Source organism: Cervus elaphus, chromosome 15 (genome assembly GCF_910594005.1).
Source record: "Cervus elaphus chromosome 15, mCerEla1.1, whole genome shotgun sequence".
Taxonomy (NCBI): domain Eukaryota; kingdom Metazoa; phylum Chordata; class Mammalia; order Artiodactyla; family Cervidae; genus Cervus; species Cervus elaphus.
Window position 1 is genome coordinate 10,927,830 of NC_057829.1, and position 20,900 is coordinate 10,948,729.

Consider the following 20,900-nt stretch of genomic DNA (forward strand, 5'->3'; position numbering starts at 1 on the left):
TCTGGAGTGGGTAGCCATTCCCTTCTCTAGGGGATCTTCCCCACCCAGGAATTGAACCCAGGTCTCCCACATTGCAGGTGGATCCTTTACCATCTGAGCCACCAGGGAAGCCCCTTTTAAAAGTAGCTGTCCAGTTTTCCCAGCACCACTTATTAAAGAGGCTGTTTTTTCTCTGCTGTATATTCTTACCTCCTTTGTCAAAGATAAATGCCCATAGGTTCATGGTTTTTCTCTGGACTTTCTATCTTGTTCCATTGATCTATAGTTCTGTTTTTGTACCAATACCATACTGTCTTGATCACTGTAGCTTTGTAGTATAATCTGAAGTCAGGAAGGTTGATTCCTCCAACTCCATTTTTCTTTCTTAAGATTTCTTTGACTATTCGGAGTCTTTTGTGTTTGCATACAGATTATAAATTTTTTTGTTCTGGTCCTGTGAAAAATGCATCAGTAATTTGATAGGGATTGCATTGAATCCGTAGATTGCTTTGGATAGTATAGTCATTTACACAATATTGATTCTATTGATATATCTCTCCATCTGTTTGTGTTGTCTTTGATTTCTAGCATTAGTGTCTTATAGTTTTCTGCCTACGGGTCTTTTTTTCCTTAGGTAGGTTTATTCCTAGGCTTTTTATTTTTGCTGTTGTTGTTGCAATGGTGAGTGGGATTCTTTCCTTAATTTCTTTCTCTGATTTTTTGTTGTTAGTGTATAGGAATCAAAGGGATTTCTGTGTATTAATTTTGCATCCTGTGACATTACTAAGTTCATTGTTTAGCTCTAGTAATTTTCTGGTGGTATCTTTAGGATTTTCTATGTGTAGTATCATGTCAAATGCAAACAGTGGTGGTTTTACTTCTTCCTTTCCAATCTTGATTCCTTTTGTTTCTTGTTCTGTTTCTGGGATTCTGTTTGCTATTATTTTTTGAGGATTTTTGCATCTATATTTATCAATGATAGTGGCCTGTAATTTTCCTTTTTTGTGATAAGTTTGTCTGGTATTGGTAACAGGGTGATAGTGGCCTGGTAGAATGAGTTTGGGAGTGTTCCTCCCTCTGCAGTTTTTGGAAGAGTTTGTGAAGAATAGGCATTAGCTCTTTTCTAAATGTTTGATAGAATTTGCCTGTGAAGCCATCTGGCCCTAGGCTTTTGTTTGTCAGAAGACTTTTTATCACAGTTTTTATTTCAGTGCATTTTTAAAGGATTCCTTGTGATTTATGTGCAAGTTGAAGTTTAAGAAATAACCCTTTATTTTACATATTCCATGTTCATAATTCTTACACAGTCCTTCACGAAAAGGATGTCTAAGATAAAAATTTCATTAAGAATATTAACTGAATCTGATGTGAATTTGAATTGATTTAAAATAATCCCCTTTCCTGGTATATGTCCTAATTTTGTGGATTTCAAATGTTTTTTTCTCCTAGTTTTATTAAGATGTAATTGACATACAGCACTCTATAAGTTTCAACTGCACAGCATAATAATTTGATTCACATACATCAAGAAATGATTACCACAGTAAGTTTAGCAAGCACCCATTATTTCTTAGAGATAACATTTTAAAAAAAGAAAAATGGTAAAACCAGACTTGGAATGGCTGAGATGATGCAGTAAGAAGACCTGACCTCCCGCGAGGACCTCAAAATTAAAATTGTTTATAGATCAACTGTCTATGAGGACAACCAGAGGACCAGCAAAAAAGACCATCTACAACTACAGACATAAGAAAGGAGCCGCAGGAGGGGCAGGAGGGCAAATATGAGGTTTAGTCAAGACCGGCACCAGTAGGCAGGTGAACCACAAGCAGAAGAATAGCCACAATTGTGGATATTCTCTCCCAGGAGAGAGGGGTCTGAACTGCACATCAGGCTTCCCCACCCACAGGTCCTATACTGGGGCAGATGAGCCCCCAGAATGTTTGGCTCTGAACGCCAGTGGGCCTTGCTTTAGAGAGAGCCCAAGGGCTGTGGGAAGCAGAGACTTTGCCCTTAAAGGGCAGAATCAATAGTTTGAAGGGAACCGGGGGCTGACCCTCTTACTAGTTGTGGACAGTCTTCCAGAGAGACTGGAGGCAGCTGGGACTTACCCTGGGGACAAGGACAATGGCACAGCCTTTGGGGAGCCCTTTCTCCATGTGGACACTGGAGCTGTAGATGCCGTTTTTGGAATCTTCCCTCTAGCTTATTAGTGCCGTGACTTGGCCCCTCAACCAGCGGTCAGCACCGCTCCTGGGATTCCCTAGGCCAGGCAGCTAACTGGGCAGAGACACAGGGCCACCCACCATCAGGCTGGCTGTCCTGGGCTCCCTAATCTCCTTGTTGCCCCAGGACCAGGACCTGCCCAACAGAGGGGCATGAGGCAGCCCACCCACCAGTGGATCCTGCAGCCAGCTATGAGGACCCAGACATTCCCATCAGTGGGCTGACTCAAGATCTGGAATGCCTGGGTCTGGAAGTCTAGACCTGAAGACCCAACTCTACCCCTCAGTTGGCTGACAGCAGCTACGGGACCCCCAGAAACCTTCAGACAGAGATCTTGGGACACAGCTCCACATATCAGTGGGCCAGCAATAGCCCTGGACACCGTGGGCCCCAGGTATACAGAGCAGATGGCTGATAGCAGCTCCAGAACCATTGGACCCCACAGCCAGAGAGCCTGGTTCTTGGCTCTGTCCACCAAAAGGTCTGCACCAGCCCCAAGATGCACTGGGCCTTGGTCCCACCCACCAGTGGGCTAATACCAGCTCCGATAAACTCTGGACCCTGCAGCCAGCTGCATCAGAAACCACTCCCACCCATCAGCAGGCCTGAGATGCTGTCTCCCCACTTGACTCCCACCAAGCCCCCGCAGGCTAACGCAAGCCCACAGCCATCCACCCACCCTGGTACCTTTCCCTGTCCACTAGTGAGCCGGCACCAGGACTCCCTGGGCCATGCAGCCAACTGTGCCCGTGCCTAGGCCTGCTCAACAACAGATGCAGCCTCCACATTAGATGGGATCTGGCAACCAATGGGCCAGGGTACAACCTCACCTACCAGTGCACCCACAATAGTTAACCCTCCACAACAGAAGGACCCACAGAACCACAAAGGGGGCACCGCAGAGCATTTACAGGAGAGTGCTGATGGGACCCTAGTGTGTTTCCTGCATAAGGCCCCTTTTCCAACATCAGGAAACATAACCAACCAAACATATATAAATGAAAATAGAATTAGGAAAAATGAGATGAGCGAGGTACATGTTTCAAATAAAGGAAAAAGACACAACCCCAGAAGAAGAACTAAGTCAGGTGGACATAAGCAATCTCTCTGATAAAGAGTTCAAGGTAATATAGGCAAAGATCATAAAAGAAATCTGGAGAAGAATGCGTGAACCCAGTAAAAAGTTAGACGTTTCTAATAAATAGCAAATATATCTAAAGAGCTGAAGAATACCGTAACTGCAATTAAAAATATTCTCGGGGTTTCCCTGGTGGTTCAGTGGCTAAGGTTCCTTGCTCCTGATGCAGAGGGCCCAGGCTTGATCCCTGGTCAAGGCTTCCCTGGTGGCTCAGACAGTGAAGAATCTGTCTGCTATGTAGGAGACTTGGGTTCAATCCCCGGGTTGGGAAGATCCTCGGGAGAAGGGAATGGCTGCCCACTCCAATATTTTTGCCTGGAGAGTTCCATGGATAGAGGAGCCTGGTGGACTACAATCCACGGGGTTGCAAAGAGTTGGACATGACTCAGTGACTAACACTTTCACTTTTTTCAGGGAGCTGGATCCCACATGCTACAGCCAAGAGTTCACTTGCTGCAATTAAAAAAGAGAGAGATTGTACATGTTGCAACTAAAAGATCCGGCATGCCACATCTAAGAGACCCAGCTCAGCCAAATATATACACAAATATTTAAAAATACACTGATAGTAATCCATAGCAGATTAGATGATACAGAGGAAGGGATAAGCAAACTGGAGACAAAATAGTGGAAATTACTCAAAGGAGAAAAAAGAAAAACCTTTTTAAATGAGCGTTTAAGAGACTTCTGGAACAACACTAAACATCCTGATGGTCACATTACAGGGGCCCCTGGAGGAGGAGAGAGAAATAAATGGGCAGAGAACTTATTTGAAAATGTAATAGCTGAAAAATTCCCTAACCTGGGGAAGGAAGCTGACATCCGGATCCAGGAAACACAGAGAGTCCCAAACAAGATCAACCCAAGGTGTCTACACATTGTAATTGAAATGTCAAAAATTGAAATAAAGGGAGAATATTAAAATCTGCAAGCCAGAAGCAACTAGTTTATACTAGAGGACTCCCATAAGGCTGTCCCTGACTTTTCAGCAGAACTGCAGGCCAGAGGAGAGTAGCTAATATATTTAAAGTGTTGTAAAGAAAAAACCTACAATAAGAATACCTTTCCAGGGAAAGTCTATCATTCAGATTTGAAGGCGATATAAAGAGTTTTACAGATGAGCAAAAGCTCAAATAGTTTAGCACTGCCAAACTGGCTTTATAGGAAATGCCAAAGGAACTTTTCTAACCTGGAAAGAAAAGGCCACAATTAGAAATGTGAAATTCCAAAAGGAAAGATCTCACTGATAAAGGCAAATGCACATTAAAAATAATAGAACAACCACATAGATAGCTAGTTGAAAGACTGAAAGACAAAAGTAGTAAAATCATCTATACCCATGATGAGTAGTTTCAGGACATGTAAAATATGATATCAAAAACAGTGAACTTGGGGGCAGGGAGTAAAAAATGCAGGGTTGCTAAAAATGGTTTGAATTTAAGAGATCAGAAATTTAAAATAATCACTTATAACTAAAAAGCTACAGTAATCAAAACAGTATGATATCAGCATAGAAAGAGACATGTAAATGAATTGAAAAGGATAGAAAACCCAGAGATAAACCCATGCACCTATGGTCCCCTAATCTGTGACAAAGGAGGTAAGAGTAGGAGAAAAGATAGCCTCTTCAGTAAGTGGTGCTGGGAAAACTGGACAACTACACGTAAAAGAATGAAGTTAGAATATTCTCTAACACCATACACAGAAATAAACTCAAAATGGATTGAAGACCTAAATATAGATTAGATACTATAAAACTAGAGGAAAACATGGGTGTACATGGAAAACAAAGTGTACTGGTGCATCTGTCTCCTAAAGCAAAGAAAATGTAAGGAAATATAAAAGGGACCTAATTAAACTTAAAACCTTTCACACAGCAAAAGAACCCATCAATAAAACAAAAAGATAACTTACTGAATGGGAGAAAATATTTACAAATGATATGACCAATAAGGGATTGATATCCAATATATATAAACAGTTCATAGAGCTCAAAATCAAAAAAGCAAAGACGGCTTCTCTGATGGTCCAGTGGTTAAGGGTCTGTCTTACAGTGCAGGGGACACAGGTTTGATCCCTGGTCAGGAAAGATCCCACATGCCACAGTGCAACTAAGCCTATGTGCCCTAGAGCCCATGCTCCACAAGAGAGGCCACTGCAGTGAGAAGCCCATGCACTGCAACTGGAGAGTAGCCCCTGCTCACTGTGGCTAGAAAATACCTGCATGCAGCAATGAAAATTCAGTGCAACCAAAAACAAATGTCTTTTTTTAAAGTGATTAAAAAACAGGCAAAAGATAGTAACAGATACTTTTCCAAATAGGATGTAAGGTGGCCAGCAGGCATATTAAAAATGTTCAACATGGCTAATTATCAAAGAAATGGAAATCAAAACCACAATGAGGTATCACCTCACACTGGTCAGAATGGCTGTCATCAAAAAGAGCACAAATAGCAAATGTCGATGATGATGTGAAGCAAAGGGAACCCTGTACACTATTGGTGGGAATGTAATTTGGTGCAGCCACTGTGGAAAACCGTATGGAGCTTTCTCAAAGAACTAAAAAAAGAAATACCATATAACTGAGCAATTACACTCCTGCTATATATCCCCAAAAAACCAAACACACTAATTTAAAAAGATATATTTACTCCACTGTTCATAGTAGCATTGTTTATCATAGTCAGGATATGGAAGCAACCTAAGTGTTCATCAACAGATAAATGGATATAGTTTGTATTTATATATATATATATATATATATATATATATATACACACACACACACACACACAAACACATACATACACACACACACACCTGCACACACACACATTACTCAGCTATAAAAAAGAATGAAATTTTGCCATTTGCAGCAACATGAATAGACTTAGAGGGCACTATGCTAAGTGAAATAGAGAAAGACAAATATCATGAAATCACTTATGCATGAAATCTAAAAATTACAACAAGCTAGTGAATATAACAACAACAAAAAAAGAGATGGAGACTCACAGATATAGAGAGCATACTAATGATTACCAGCAGGGAATAGAGGGAGAGGATCAATAAAAGTGTAGGGGAGTAAGAGATATAAACTATAGGTATAAAATAAACTATAAGGATATATTGTACAGCATGGGGAATATAGCCAATATTTTACAATAACTGCAAATGGAACATCACCTTTAAAAATTGTATATCACTATATTGTACACCTGTAGCTTATATAGTATTGTACATCAGCTATACTTAAATAAAAATAATAAATTAAGAGATATTAGCATGGACATAGCCTATGTGACAATGACTCTGGGGAAATTATTAATATTTTTATTGTTACTGCTGTCCTGGGGACATATTGTTCTTATGCAAAGATGATGACATTGACCCCCAGTCAGCAGGACGTGTGGTCTGGCTTATTTGTCTCCTAGGAGTGATAGACTTGTATTGATCTCGCCATACCTTTTCTCCCACTGCCAATGTGAAGCGCATTTTCAAGTTAACTGGGTGGAATTAGGGATCTCATCAGTGACAGCAGATCAAATACCACTCTTCTGATTGTTTTATCTTGAAGATTTTGAGCAATGGGTCCCAAACTAAGAAGTAAGGAATTGAAGTAGGTACAAGGTATTTGAGAGTATCCAGAAGAGCTTATTCAAAGTCTGCATGCTCAGGTTGTCCTCTAATTCCAAGGACTCCTTTGCACCCTCTCTTAAAAAAAAAAAAAAAACACTGTTTAAAATGCCAAAATAAAAAAAAGAAATACGCACACACACATATGTGTGTGTGTACAGAGAGAGAGAAATTTTTATTGTCTGTAAGCCTCATGGATACCACATACCAAAAATCTATAATAGGTACACACAAAAACAGAGAAAAGTAATTGGTATCTGCTGCTGCTGCTGCTGCTAAGTCGCTTCAGTCGTGTCCGACTCTGTGCAACCCCATAGACGGCAGCCCACCAGGCTCCGCCGTCCCTGGGATTCTCCAGGCAAGAATACTGGAGTGGGTTGCCATTTCCTGCTCCAGTGCATGAAAGTGACAAGCGAAAGTGAAGTCACTCAGTCATGTCCAACTCTTCGAGACCCCATGCACTGTAGGGTACCAGGCCCCTCCGTTCATGGGATTATCCAGGCAAGAGTACTGGAGTGGGTTGCCATGTCTTTCTCCAATTGGTATCTAAAGGTGCCTAATTCTAAAGGTAGTCATCAACTCACAAGTGAACAAAAGAAGAAAACAACTGAAAATAATTCATAAACAGTTAACAAAATTGCAATAAGTTCATATCAATAATTACTTCAAATGTACAAGGATTAAATGTTCCTATCAAAAGACAGAGATTGGCTGAATGGATACATAAACCAGACCCATATATGTGATACCTACAAGAGACCCACTTCAGATCTGAAGTCACACACAGACTGAAAGTGAAAGGGGTAAAAGATATTCTGCACAGATGGAAATGAAAAGAATTCTGGGGTACCCGTGCTCATATTAGACAAAATAGACTTTAAAAAAAAGACTAACAATACACAAAGAATGGCATTAAATAATGATCAAGGGGTCAGTTCGAGAAGATATAATGATTGTAAAGTGTATATGCACCCAATGTGCATGTAAATACATGGCTCATGTAAATACATGAAGAAAATATTAACAAACATAAAGGGAGAAATTGATAATAACACCATAACTGTAGCAGCCTTTATAGTCATTCTCACAGGTATGAGCTGTTAGCTCATTCTGGTTTTGATTTGTATTTCCATGATGGTTAGTGATGTTGAGCATCTTTTCATGTGTCTATGGTCCATGTGTATGTCTTCTTTGGAAAATGTCTATTCTGGTTCTCTGCCAATGTTTTAATCAGGTTGTTTGAGGTTTTTTGATGTTGAGTTGTATGAGTTCTTTGGATATTTTGGATATTAACTCCTTATCAGATACATCATTTGGAAATGTCTTCATCCATTCAGTTATGCAGCCTTTTTTTGTTGTTGTTCTTAGTTTCCTTCTGGCTTCCCTGGTGGCTCAGCTGGTAGAGAATCCGCCTGCAATGCAGGAGACCTGGGTTCTATCCCTGGGTTGGGAAGATCCCCTGGAGAAGGGAATGGCTACCCATTCCAGTATTCTTGCCTGGAGAATCCCATGGACAGAGGAGCCTGGTGAGCAGTCCATGGCGTCACAAAGAGTCGGACATGACTGAGCAACTTTCTCGTTCACTTTAGTTTCCTTCCTTGTGCAAAAAGTTTTTAGTTTGATGTAGTCCCATTCGTTTGCTTTTGTTTTTCTTACCTGAAGAGACACATCCAAAAAAATATAGCTAAGACTGATGTCAGAGAGCATAGTGTGTTAGTTGCTCTGTCATGTCCGACTCTTTGTGACCCCATGGACTGCTCACCAGGCTCCTCTGTCCATGGGATTCTCCAGGCAAGAACACTGGAGGGGGTTGCCACTTTCTTCTCCAGGGGATCTTCCCAACCCAGGGATTGAACCCTGGTCTCCTGCACTGAAGGCAGATTCAAACAGCATACTGCTTGTGTTTTCTTCTAGTAGTTTTATGGCTTCCAGTCTTATACTTAAGTCTTTATCCATGTGGTGTGAGAAAGTAGTCTGCTTTGATTCTTTTGCATATAGCTGTCCAGTTTTTCCAACATCATTTATTAAAGAAATTGTCTTTTCTCGTTATATATTTTTGCCTCCTTTGTTGTAGATAAATTTGACCATATACGTTCAGGTTTATTTTTATAGTCTCTATATTGTTAAGTGGATCTATGTGTCTGTTTTTTGTACCAGCATCACCATGTTTTGATTAAGGTAGCTATAGTATAGATTGAAATCAAGGAATGTGATACCTCCAGCTTTCTTCTTCCTAAAAATTGTTTTGGCTACTTAGAGTCTTTTGTGTTTCCATGCAAATTTAGGTTTATTTGTTCTAGTTCTGTGAAAAATGCCAGTAGTATTTTGACATGGATTGCGTTGAATCTGTAGATTGCATTCTGGAATATTCAAATTTGCTAACTCTGTATTTTCTGCATTTCATCTAAGAGTTCTGAGATCATTTTGTAAGAGTCAGGTCCTTCATTTCCATTGTCTATGTAGTTACTGGATTCTAAAAACCTTGTCGTTTGATAGCTTCAAGTTTTTGTTATTCAGTGCGTTAAAAGAGAGGGAGAGAGAGAGATAAATGATGATGGTGCTTTTTTATATTAGGTTGAATAACTCCAGGGAATTGGAATTGATCCTTTTAGACATCTGTTCTCTCCCATATTATGCTTTTTAGAAGGTGATTCATAATCATTCTTCCTATATATAATCTTCTGCATTTAAATGTAACATATAGCTTTTAATAGAGTTCATTTGAATTATACAAGGAGAAGCAAGTTCCAAGTATGAGCTGTGAAACAGTCTATGAAGAGGTTATGTAAGCTCCCCTTATTTATGAGCCTCTTACATTACTTTGCCAACAAAGGTCCGTCTGGTCAAGGCTATGGTTTTTCCAGTGGTCATGTATGGATGTGAGAGTTGGACTGTGAAGAAAGCTGAGTGCCGAAGAATTGATGCTTTTGAACTGTCGTGTTGGAGAAGACTCTCGAGAGTCCCTTGGACTGCAAGGAGATCCAACCAGTCCATCCTAAAGGAGATCAGTCCTGGGTGTTCATTGGAGAGATTGATGCTGAAGCTGAAACTCCAGTACTTTGGCCACCATGTGCGAAGAGTTGACTCATTGGAAAAGACCCTGATGCTGGGAGGAGAAGGAGACAACAGAGGATGAGATAGCTGGATGGCATCACCGACTTGATGGGCAGGAGTTTGAGTAAACTCCGGGAGCTGGTGATGGACAGGGAGGCCTGGCGTGCTGCGATTCATGGGGTTGCAAAGAGTTGGACACGACTGAGTGACTGAACTGAACTGAACTGAACTAGGTTTAACAGACAAGAGAGTGGCATGGAAATATTGACACTTTTAGAGGTGGTACTTGGATATTGGTTTGGAGAATGGATAGAAAGAGATGAGACTCATTATTTATTCTAAAATCGCCTGAAAATCTTTTTAAAATGCTGATTGATTCTTTCTATGACCAGATCTCTGACAAGCAGGTTTTTTATAGAGATTTTGCATTTTTAGTAAATTCCCATGTGATTATGATGCCTGCTGTTGCAGGAAATATACCTTGAGAACTGCTGGACTCGATTTGGGCAGACCAATTAGAAATATCTTGCATCAATCTATGCAAATTATAATACGGAAGTAAATGCTGATGTTAGAATTGAAAGAGGAAGTGATGGATTCCGAAGCTGTATTCAAGTTAAAGCTGACAGGACTTGTCAGACCAGAACATGCAAGGGAAGGAGGGTAGGTGGTTCTAGAATGATTTCTGGATTTCTCACTTTGATGGTGGATTGAAAGCAGTGGTGCATGATCTCAAGATATGGAATAAAAGAGGAGAAATTGAATAGGTTTGGGGATTAGGATTGATGATAAGTTTTGGGGGTGGGATTGATAAGTTTGGTATTCAGTCAGTTCAGTTCAGTCACTCAGTCGTGTCTGACTGTTTGCGACCCTGTGAATCGCAGCATGCCAGGCCTCCCTGTTCATCACCAACTCCCAGAGTTTACACAAACTCATTTCCATGGAGTTGGTGATGCCATCCAGCCATCTCATCCTCTGTCATCCACTTCTCCTCCCGTCCCCAGTCCCTCTCAGCATTAGGGTCTTTTCCAATGAGTAAACCCTTCGCATGAGGTGGCCAAAGTATTGGAGTTTCAGCTTTAGCATCAGTCCTTCCAATGAACACCCAGGACTGATCTCCCTTAGGATGGCCTGGTTGGATCTCCTTGCAGTCCACGGGTCTCTCGAGAGTCTTCTCCAACACCACAGTTCAAAAGCATCAATTTTTTGGCACTCAGCTTTCTTCACAGTCCAACTCTCACATCCATACATGACCACTGGAAAAACCACAGCCTTGACTAGATGGACCTTTGTTGGCAAAGTAATGTCTCTGCTTTTTAATATGCTATCTAGGTTGGTCATAACTTTCCTCCCAAGGAGTAAGTGTCTTTTAATTTCATGGCTGCAGTCACCATCTACAGTGATTTTGGAGCCTAAAACAATGAAGTCTGACACTGTTTCCACTGTTTCCCCATCTATTTGCCATGAAGTGATGGGACCAGATGCCATGATCTTAGTTTTCTGAATGTTAAGCTTTAAGCCAACTTTTTCACTCTCCTCTTTCACTTTCATCAAGAGGCTTTTTAGTTCCTCCTCACTTTCTGTCATAAGGGTGGTATCATCTGCATATCTGAGGTTATTGATATTTCTCCGGCAATCTTGATTCCAGCTTGTGCTTCTTCCAGCCCAGCGTTTCTCATGATGTACTCTGCATATAAGTTAAATAAGCAGTTTAGTATTAGACATGTGAAATGAAAATGTGTGTGGGTAATCAAAGTGGAGATGTTTGTTAGAAAAATATCAATAGCATACAGCTAAGGTGAAGATGGCTTTTAAAAGAATACAGTTATGTAAATGCAGGTATATATGTTGATGGAAGAGAAAATATATATCATATGTTGAAGAGAATACTGAGCTGACAATGGAACTCTGGGATATGCCAATATTTAATGTGAAGTCAGAATAGTTCGCTTTAAAAAGGCCTTAGGACTGGCAGGAACCCTGCAGTAGAGAGTGCCAACTTTGCTACAACAAGTTGTACAAGCTACAACAAGAGCTACAACAAATAGCCAGTTGTCTCACCAGCAAAAATTTATTCGGAAATTGTTAGAGGACTTGTAATTGGGGAAATAAATACAAGCTTTGGACCACAGGGAAATACTGAGGACAAAGGGGAGGAGCTTGTATAGAGAAACAGAGGAGTGGGCAAGGCTGTTCTCTATGAAAATTCATTGGAGGAAAGTGAGAGTTCGGCTTTCTCATTGGCTGTGCTACAGAGTTTTGCACTGGCTGAACTTGTTACCCAGCAGGAAGAACATCTCCCTTCCTCCTCAGGGAAGCAGAGGCCCCTTCCCTTTGGAGATGGGCTTCCCTGGTGGCTCAGATGGTAAAGAGTCTGCCTGCAATGCAGGAGACCGGGTTGTGATCCCCGGGCCGGGAAGATCCCATGGAGAAGGGAATAAGAACTCACTCCAGCATTCTTGGCTGGAGAATCCCATAGACACGGGAGCCTTGTGGCCTTGTCCATGGGATTGCATAGAGTCCAGCAGGACTGAGTGAGTTAACACATATGCACACACACACCTCTTGAAGCTAGGGAGACTCTCCCTTCTTGTTCAGGGTAATTGGTAGGCATGAGAGCTCCATTTGCTGGCCTTCCTGAGGCCAGTTTTAGTTGAGGCTTAGAAATTACTTTTAACCAAAGTTTTTGTAAGGGTGTAATAAACATGTCAGCTCTTCAGGAAGGTCAAATGACACAAGGATGCAGCCATTTCTGTGTATTTAGGAATCAGGGGGTGATAGAAAATCTTAGGAAAAGCAGTTTTGTCAGAGTAGCACAGATGGAATCCAGATTATATTTATTTGAAGTTAGAAACATTTTTAGAACAGAATACATGCCTTCTGCTTTTCTGATATTAAGTTTCTATTTTTCATCTCTTCAGAGGATATGGTTGTTGATTTAAAAAATAGTTTAGATGAATGAATTTAAATTCAAGTTCTAAGTTGAATAAAATATTTAAAGAGCAATCAATTTCTATGACTTTCCTGTTATGAGGTGCTCCCGCTCGTGGGGTATTAATGTCCCTTTCCTCAGGAAGCTTGCAGAAATAACTGTGGAGTTTTAGTGGTTAAGAAGAGGTGGCAAAAATGCACTGAAGAACTGTGCATAAAAGGCCTTAATGACCTGGATAACCATGATGGTTGTGGTCACTTGTCTGAAGCCAGACATCCTGAAGTATGAAGTCGAGCGGGTCATAGGAGGCCTTACTGTGAACAAAGCTAATGGAGGTGACAGAATTCCAGCTGAGCTATTTCAAATCCTAAATGATGAAGCTACTATAGTGTTGCACTCAATGAGCCAGCAAGTTTGGAAGACTGCAGTAGCCACAGGCCTGGAAAAGGTCAATTTTCGTTCCAATCTCAAAGAAGGGCAAGGCCAAAGAATATTCAAACTACCATAAAGTTGCACTCATCTCACATGCTAACAAGGGAATGCTCAAAATCCTTCAAGCTAGGCTAAAATAGTACATGAACTGAAAACTTCCAAATGTTCAAGCTTAATTTAGAAAAGGCAGAGGAACTAGAGGTCAAATTGCCAACATCTGTTGGATCATAGAAAAAAAACAAGAGAATTCCAGAAAAACATCTACTTCTGCTTCATTGACTATGCTAAAGCCTTTGACTGTGTGGATCACAACAAATTGTGGAAAATTCTTAAAGAGATGGGAATACCAGAGCACTTTATCTGCCTCCTGAGAAACTTGTATGCAGATCAAGATGGAACAGTTTGAACTGGACGTGGAACAACAGACTGGTTCAAAGCTGGGAAAGGAGTACGTCAAGGCTGTATATTGTAACCCTGTTTATTTAACTTCTATGCAGTGTACATCATGCAAAATACCTGGCTGGATGAAGCACAAGCTGGAATCAAGATTGCTGGGAGAGATATCAACAGCCTCAAATATACAGATGAAACTACCCTATAGTCAGAAAGTGAAGAGGAACTAAAGAACCTCTTGATGAAAGTGAAAGAGGAGAGTGATAAAGCTGGCTTAAAAGTCAACATTCATTCAAAACGCTAAGACCATGGCATCCAGTCCCATCACTTCATGGCAAAAAGAAGGGGAAAACATTGAAACAGTGGTAGACTTTATTTTCTTGGGCTCCATAATCACTGCAGATGGTGACTGCAGCTATGAAATTGAAAGTCACTTGCTGCTTGGAAGAAAATCTATGACAAACCTTAACAGCATGTTAAAAAAGAGAGATATAACTTTGCTGACAAAGGTCTGTGTATAGTCAAAGCAATGGTTTTTCTAGTAGTCACATGTGGATGTGAGAGCTGGACCATAAAGAAGGCTGAGTGCTGAAGAATTTGATGCTTTTTAACTGTGGTGCTGGAGAAGACTCTGAAGAGTCCCTTGGACAGCAAGGAGATCAAACCAGTCAATCCTAAAGGAAATCAACCCTGAATATTCACTGGAAGAACTGATGCCTGATGCTGAAGCTGGAGCTCCAATACTTTGGCCACCTGATGGGAAAAGCTGAGTCATTAGAAACGATCCTGATTCTGGGATAGATTGAAGGTATGAGGAGAAGGAGGCAACAGAGGATGAGATGGATGGCATCACTGACTCAATGGACATGAGTTTGAGCAAACTCCAGGAGATAGTGAAGAACAGGGAAGCCTGCTCCGTTGCAGTCCATGGTGTTGCAGAGTTGGACATGACTTAGCGAGTAAACAACTTCTGAAAGGGTTTGTCTTATTCTCTACCCATATCCCTGATAGGAACCAAGAATGCTATTATTCCTATTAAGAGTACTATGCTATTTCCAGTTTTTTAAGGAATCTCCACACTGTTCTCCATAGTAGCTGTATTAGTTTGCATTCCCACCAACAGTGTAAGAGGGTTCCCTTTTCTCCACACCCTCTCCAGCATTTATTGCTTGTAGACTTTTGGATAGCAGCCATTCTGACTGGTGTGTAATGGTACCTCATTGAGGTTTTGATTTGCATTTCTCTGATAATGAGTGATGTTGAGCATCTTTTCATGTGTTTGTTAGCCATCTGTATGTCTTCTTTGGAGAAATGTCTGTTTAGATTTTTGGCCCATATGACCCAGCAATCCCACTCCTGGGCATACACACCGAGGAAACCAGATCTGAAAGAGACACATGTACCCCAGTGTTCATCGCAGCACTGTTTATAATAGCCAGGACATGGAAGCAACCTAGATGCCCATCAGCAGATGAATGGATAAGGAAGCTGTGGTACATATACACAATGGAATATTACTCAGCCATTGAATCAGTTCTAATGAGATGGATGAACCTGGAGCCCATTATACAGAGTGAAGTAAGCCAGAAAGATAAAGACCAATACAGTATACTAACACATATATATGGAATTTAAAAAGATGGTAACAATAACCCTATATGCAAAACAGAAGAAGAGACACAGATGTACAGAATAGACTTTAAGACTCTGTAGTAGAAGGTGAGGGTGGGACGTTCAGAGAGAACAGCATTGAAACAAGTATACTATCAAGGGTGAAACAGATCACCAGCCCAGGTTGGATGCATGAGACAAGTGCTCAGGGCTGGTGCACTGGGAAGACCCAGAGGGATGGGATGGAGAGAGGGAGGTGGGAGGGGGGATCGGGATGGGGAACACATGTAAATCCATGGCTGATTCATGTCAATGTATGGCAAAAACCACCACAATATTGTAAAGTAATTAGCCTCCAACTAATAAAAATAAATGAAAAGTTAAAAAAAAAAAAAAAGAGTACTATGCTGTAATTTGTGTGACAGTTGGCCAGGATTATTTTATTAGTTTCCTGATTGATCAACTTAGGGCAGCTGTCACTTCTGGAATTTGACCATAGACATTTTTCTTTTATTCCAATGTTTTTCCAAGCAAATTTACCGTGGAATCCTGAGAGTAAATAGAGGGTGCTGCCCTACACATGATTGGTATCTGGCACAATAGTGTCATAAGTAGGAATTGTCAGTGGCGTGTTATTGTCTGAAAAACATAATTTAAACATGCCCACATCTGTCTTAGGAAACGTATCGGGTTTCTGTAGGCTAATTCTACTGGACTCTCTGGAAAGATCTAAGACTGAGCTAACACAACGCATTGGATTTGATGATTGTGTCATTGTTAATTAGTTGGAAACTTCCTCACAAAATGTGGGCCAAATGCAGAATGAGAGCAATGGCCAGTAAAATATGAGCTTTCTAAAAAAAAATAAAAGCAAACTGCATTAAACTATGTAAAAAAACTGCACATATTCTATTTTGTGGTCAAACTAACCTGATCTAATAGATTCTCTGAGTACTTTTATTTTTCCCTTTACTGTTGGCCAATGTTTCAAAGTTCTCCATTTAAAATCAAAGAACACTTTTAAAATCTCAGGCTGCAAATGATCAGATATATAAGTGTTATTTTACAGAGAGCAATCTAATTTTCTAGGTGGTTAGAACTTTCAATGTTGGTAAGTCAGGCCCTTAAAAGGCTGGTGAGAAGAACAGTGGTGCGGGTAATGAAGAGCAAGGTGAAGGCGGGAATTTTGAAGACAGGAAATGCAAAATCCAAGAGCTCTTTCATATCAGTTCTGATACTTTAACAATTCTAAGTTATTTGTTTCTCATTTTGGATAAAGATTACATGATATTAAGCATATCACTGAGTTCAAGTAACATTGCTTCCTCTTCCTTTCTTTCTTGAGCAGGTTGTCAAGTTACTAAGCAACAAAAGGTCTCAAGCAGTTGGAATATTGATGTCTAGCCTTCACTTAGATATGAAAGATATACAACATGGTAAGTGAAATATGGGCTTCCCCTCTGGCTCAGCAGGTAAAGAATCCACCTGCAATGCAGGAGACAATCTGCAATGTAGGAAATAAGAGTTCTATCCCTGGGTTGGGAAGACCCCCTGGAGAAGGAAATGACAACCCACTCCAGTATTCTTGCCTGGGAAATCCCATGGACAAAGGAACCTGGTAAGATACAGTCCAGGGGGTCACAAGAGTCAGATGAGACTTAGTGACTAAAACATCACCAAGTGAGAACTAAAATTTCAGCTTTTGAATATTCAAATTTAGGCTGAAGTAGAAAAATTATTTCATACTTAGATTTTCTGTATGTATTGAGATTAATGTGGTTCCTCTGAGTGCTACCAAACTTTCTGCCATGATTGTTTCTGAAAGAGTTATGGGTAATTTGACTCTTGTGTTATTTCTCTGTCTTCTTAAGAGCCTAATTCTCATGTGACATGTTTAGTCTGCATTAGTGAATACTTAACTTTTGATTCATAAGAAATGCTAGTCCCACCGTGCTCTACACCTGATGGACTGCTCCATGTCATGTCCAAAAAAGGACTGGTGAACACTCCTGAGATCCAGGTGTGGGCTGTGTCTCAGCCCCTGACAGTACCTGGGGAGGATGGTCCACAGGAGAGGAAAATCTCTGAGGGTGAGTCTCAGATGTTTGCTGAGCTAACACAGTAAAGAGGAAGTAAACCTAAAACATCTGATAGATCAGCTAAAACCAGTGTAAGAGTTACAGGAAAGCATCTTTAGATTTTTGTTTTTAAAATGATCTTATGATTAGAGATGTCAAAGAGTAGACTGGATTGCCATATGTAGTGATTAAACGAAAGCTCAGAGCTGTTCAAGAGACTACATGATCATTTGTCTCAGATGTCCATAAAGCAAAGAGGGGGTGATAGGGTGTGTTCTCTTCCTCCTCTGGTTCTGATAGGCTATGAGATGCTGAAGGAATCACTAAAGCAGCTTTATTATGTATAACTTTTTAGTGTGGACAAGTGGTCCCTCTTTTTTCAATTCCTTGGATAACTAGAATGTAACCCCTAGGCTTCTCTACCCGTGTTATTTTTTCTAGTATCCATCAAAGATAGTTTCAAATTACTCTTGGCCACTTATATATTGTTGGTTATCCAGACCCATGGAAGCAGTGATATGGTAACCTTTTGTTATTTCCTTAATGGTGTTGTTTTAATTTACATCTTTAACCAGGCTTATAAAATATTCTCTATATTTGGAATTAGGCTGGCTTTTACCATTTTTAAAATGGTTTTTGTGTCAGTGTTTTAATACTCGACTCTACTTTGCTCTAGACAAATATCCCTATCGATATCATTCTATCACGTTGTGCTGAAAGATACTGCCCAAGGTGAATAAAGGAGTTAAATTTATATTCAAATGTCCCTTGAGCTGTTCTGAGTCTTATATTAGATTTAAAGCAGATTAAATTTTCCAACGGAATGCCAGTTTACGTAAACAAAATACGGTTTATAAATTGTGAAAAGATTTACTTGGCTTTCCAGCTTACCACTTTATGTATATGGATTCTATTTGGTTGGCTTAAAATAATGTGTGGAGTAACTCATAAATAGCACAAGCTTGGCATGCCCTGTCACTAGAGGAGTAGCTCAACCACAATTTGAATTTTTATTAAACTGCTTTGATGGTGAGGAGAGTTTCTCAAGCTGAAGCATTGGGGGCCATTGTCATGGAACAGGATGCAAAGGCAGATGCCAGGAAGTATTAGGTTGGTGGAAATGTAGTTGCAGTTTGGGACCATGAATTTTAAATCATTATAACTAGGCTCAAACACATCTTTGTTAATCAAAATAGAAACCATTACAATCAACACATTTGTGCCATCGAGAAATAAGTTTGTTTATTCCTGTAGTGTAAAAATCTGTGCTTCAGGATTCAGTGAACTGTTGTAAAACGTTTTCTGCTTCCTGCTCTTAGTGGAAGTGTTTTCCTTGCAAAAAGTTGTTGAGATGCTTGAGGAAGCGGTAATCAATTGGCAAGAGGTCAGGTGAATACGGCAGATGAGGCAAAACTTCATAGCCCAATTCCTTCAACTTCTGAAGCGTTGGTTGTGTGGAATGCAGTCAGGTGTTGTCGTAGAGAAGAACTGGGCCCTTTCTGTTGATTAATGCTGGCTGCAGGCCTTGAAGTTTTCAGTGCAGCTCACCAATTTGCTGAGCATACTTCTCAGATGTAACGATTTTGCTGGGATTTGGAAAGCCGTAGTGGATCAGACTGGTAGCAGACCATCAAACAGTGACCATGACCCTTTTTTGGTGCATGTTTGACTTTTGGAAGTGCTTTGAAATTTCTTCTTGGTCCAACCACTGAGCTGGTTGTCACCAGCTGTCGTATAAAATCCACGTTTCATCACATGTCACAATCTGATCAAGAAATGGTTTGTTTTTGTTGTGTAGAATAAGAGAAAATGACACTTCAAAATGACAATTTTTTTGATTTGTGGTCAGCTCATGAGGCACGCAATGGCATCACTAACTTGATGGACTTGAGTTTGAGCTCCAGGAGATGGTAAAGGACAGGGAGTCCTGGCATGAGGCAGTCCATGGGGTCGCAGAGAGTCGGACACAACTGAGCAACTGAGCGACAACATGAGGCCCCCACTTGCCAAGCTTTTTCACCTTTCCATTTTGCTTCAAATGCTGCACAGCGGTAGAATGGTTGATGCTGAGTTCTTCAGCAGCATCTCGTGTAGTTGTAAGAGAGTCAGCTTTGATAGGCTCTGAAGTGGTCCTCGTCAGCTTGTAATGGCTGGCCACTGTACTTCTCATCCTCAAGGCTCTCGTCTCCTTTGCAACGCTTCTTGAACCACCATTGAACTGTATTAGCAGTTCCTGGGCCAAATGAGTTGTTATAAGTTGTCTGCACTGCTTTATAGCCCATTATTTACTCAATAGGAAAATCACTTGAATTTGCTTTTTGTTTAACATCATTTCCCTAGTCTAAAATAAGTATAAAATAAACAGCAAGTAGTAAGTCATTAGCAAAGAAACATAAAGTGAAAAATGTGCACTAAGATGATGTATATATATATACATATATACTCATAACCATAATTTATTTAAGAGAAATAAGACAAACAGAACCATATTTATTTAAGAATGTATTCTAATACCAAATGGCAAATTTCACCAGTGCAAAACTTCAATTACTTTTGTGTGTGTGTGTGTAGCGGAGTTTTGTTACAGTGAAGAGGGGCAGAGAAAGCTTCTAACATAGACATCAGAAGGGGGTGGGGATTGCCTCCTTGCAAGTCTTTAGCAAGGGAGCTATATACTTTTTAAATTAGTTATTACAATAAATCAAAAGAATGTCTCAAGATTGTAAAAATTTTATCAGACCCACTCTCACAATTTACGTTTTAAGATAACAGGATTAGTCAGAAGGTTTTTAGGAAGGAGAAACTGTCCTCAAGCTGTTATATATATGTTGTTATATAATCTTTAGTGCAGAGTTTAAGCTGAGTTGTGTTGTTGCTTAATCATTAGTTCAGGGATTAAAGGAAAAAAAAAGTTTTATGTGACTAAGACGAAGGAATGTAGAGGAAAAAAAAAAAAAGACATTTGTCCTTTCCTCTTCCTTGAGAATTGCAGACCCCTCTCTCCTCCTCAGGGACCCTGGACTTCTTAGCAACCTGCCTAAGAATTGACTCTCATCCCCTCCTTTTCTTTTAGGAACATTGTGTTGCCAGGGGAAAGGGGCGTCATTTTCATTCTATAACTACTTCCTGCTGTGATAGGGCGCTGTCCCTAAATTGTTGAGGCAGTGTATTCTCTTAAACCTCATATCGAGGGTCTCCAATCCAGGGCCCCAAATAATAGTTGAAGGAGGCTGCGGCACTCTAGGAGCCTGGACAACCATTTGTAACTTAAAAGCTTTCACAAGGTTAGAAATAAACCCAGTTACATAGTTATAGATGCAGAGAGCAAACAGTAAAAACAGAACAGTTAGAATGATTATGATTAAGACAGTTTTCCACTATGGGGGCTAGTTAACATTTCCCAAAGTGAGGCGACTGAGGC

General features: G+C 40.4%; 1 protein-coding gene across 3 annotated transcripts in view; it reads left to right on the forward strand.

Annotated features, from left to right (window-relative positions):
- The window catches only part of FMN2 (formin 2), a 336,826-nt gene that overhangs the window by 187,250 nt on the left and 128,676 nt on the right, over nt 1–20,900 (forward strand). For all 3 annotated transcript variants that reach the window (XM_043926779.1, XM_043926781.1, XM_043926780.1), the window contains one exon: nt 16,750–16,837. In XM_043926779.1, the coding sequence (XP_043782714.1) occupies nt 16,750–16,837 (88 nt within the window). The remainder of the gene's footprint in view (nt 1–16,749; nt 16,838–20,900) is intronic.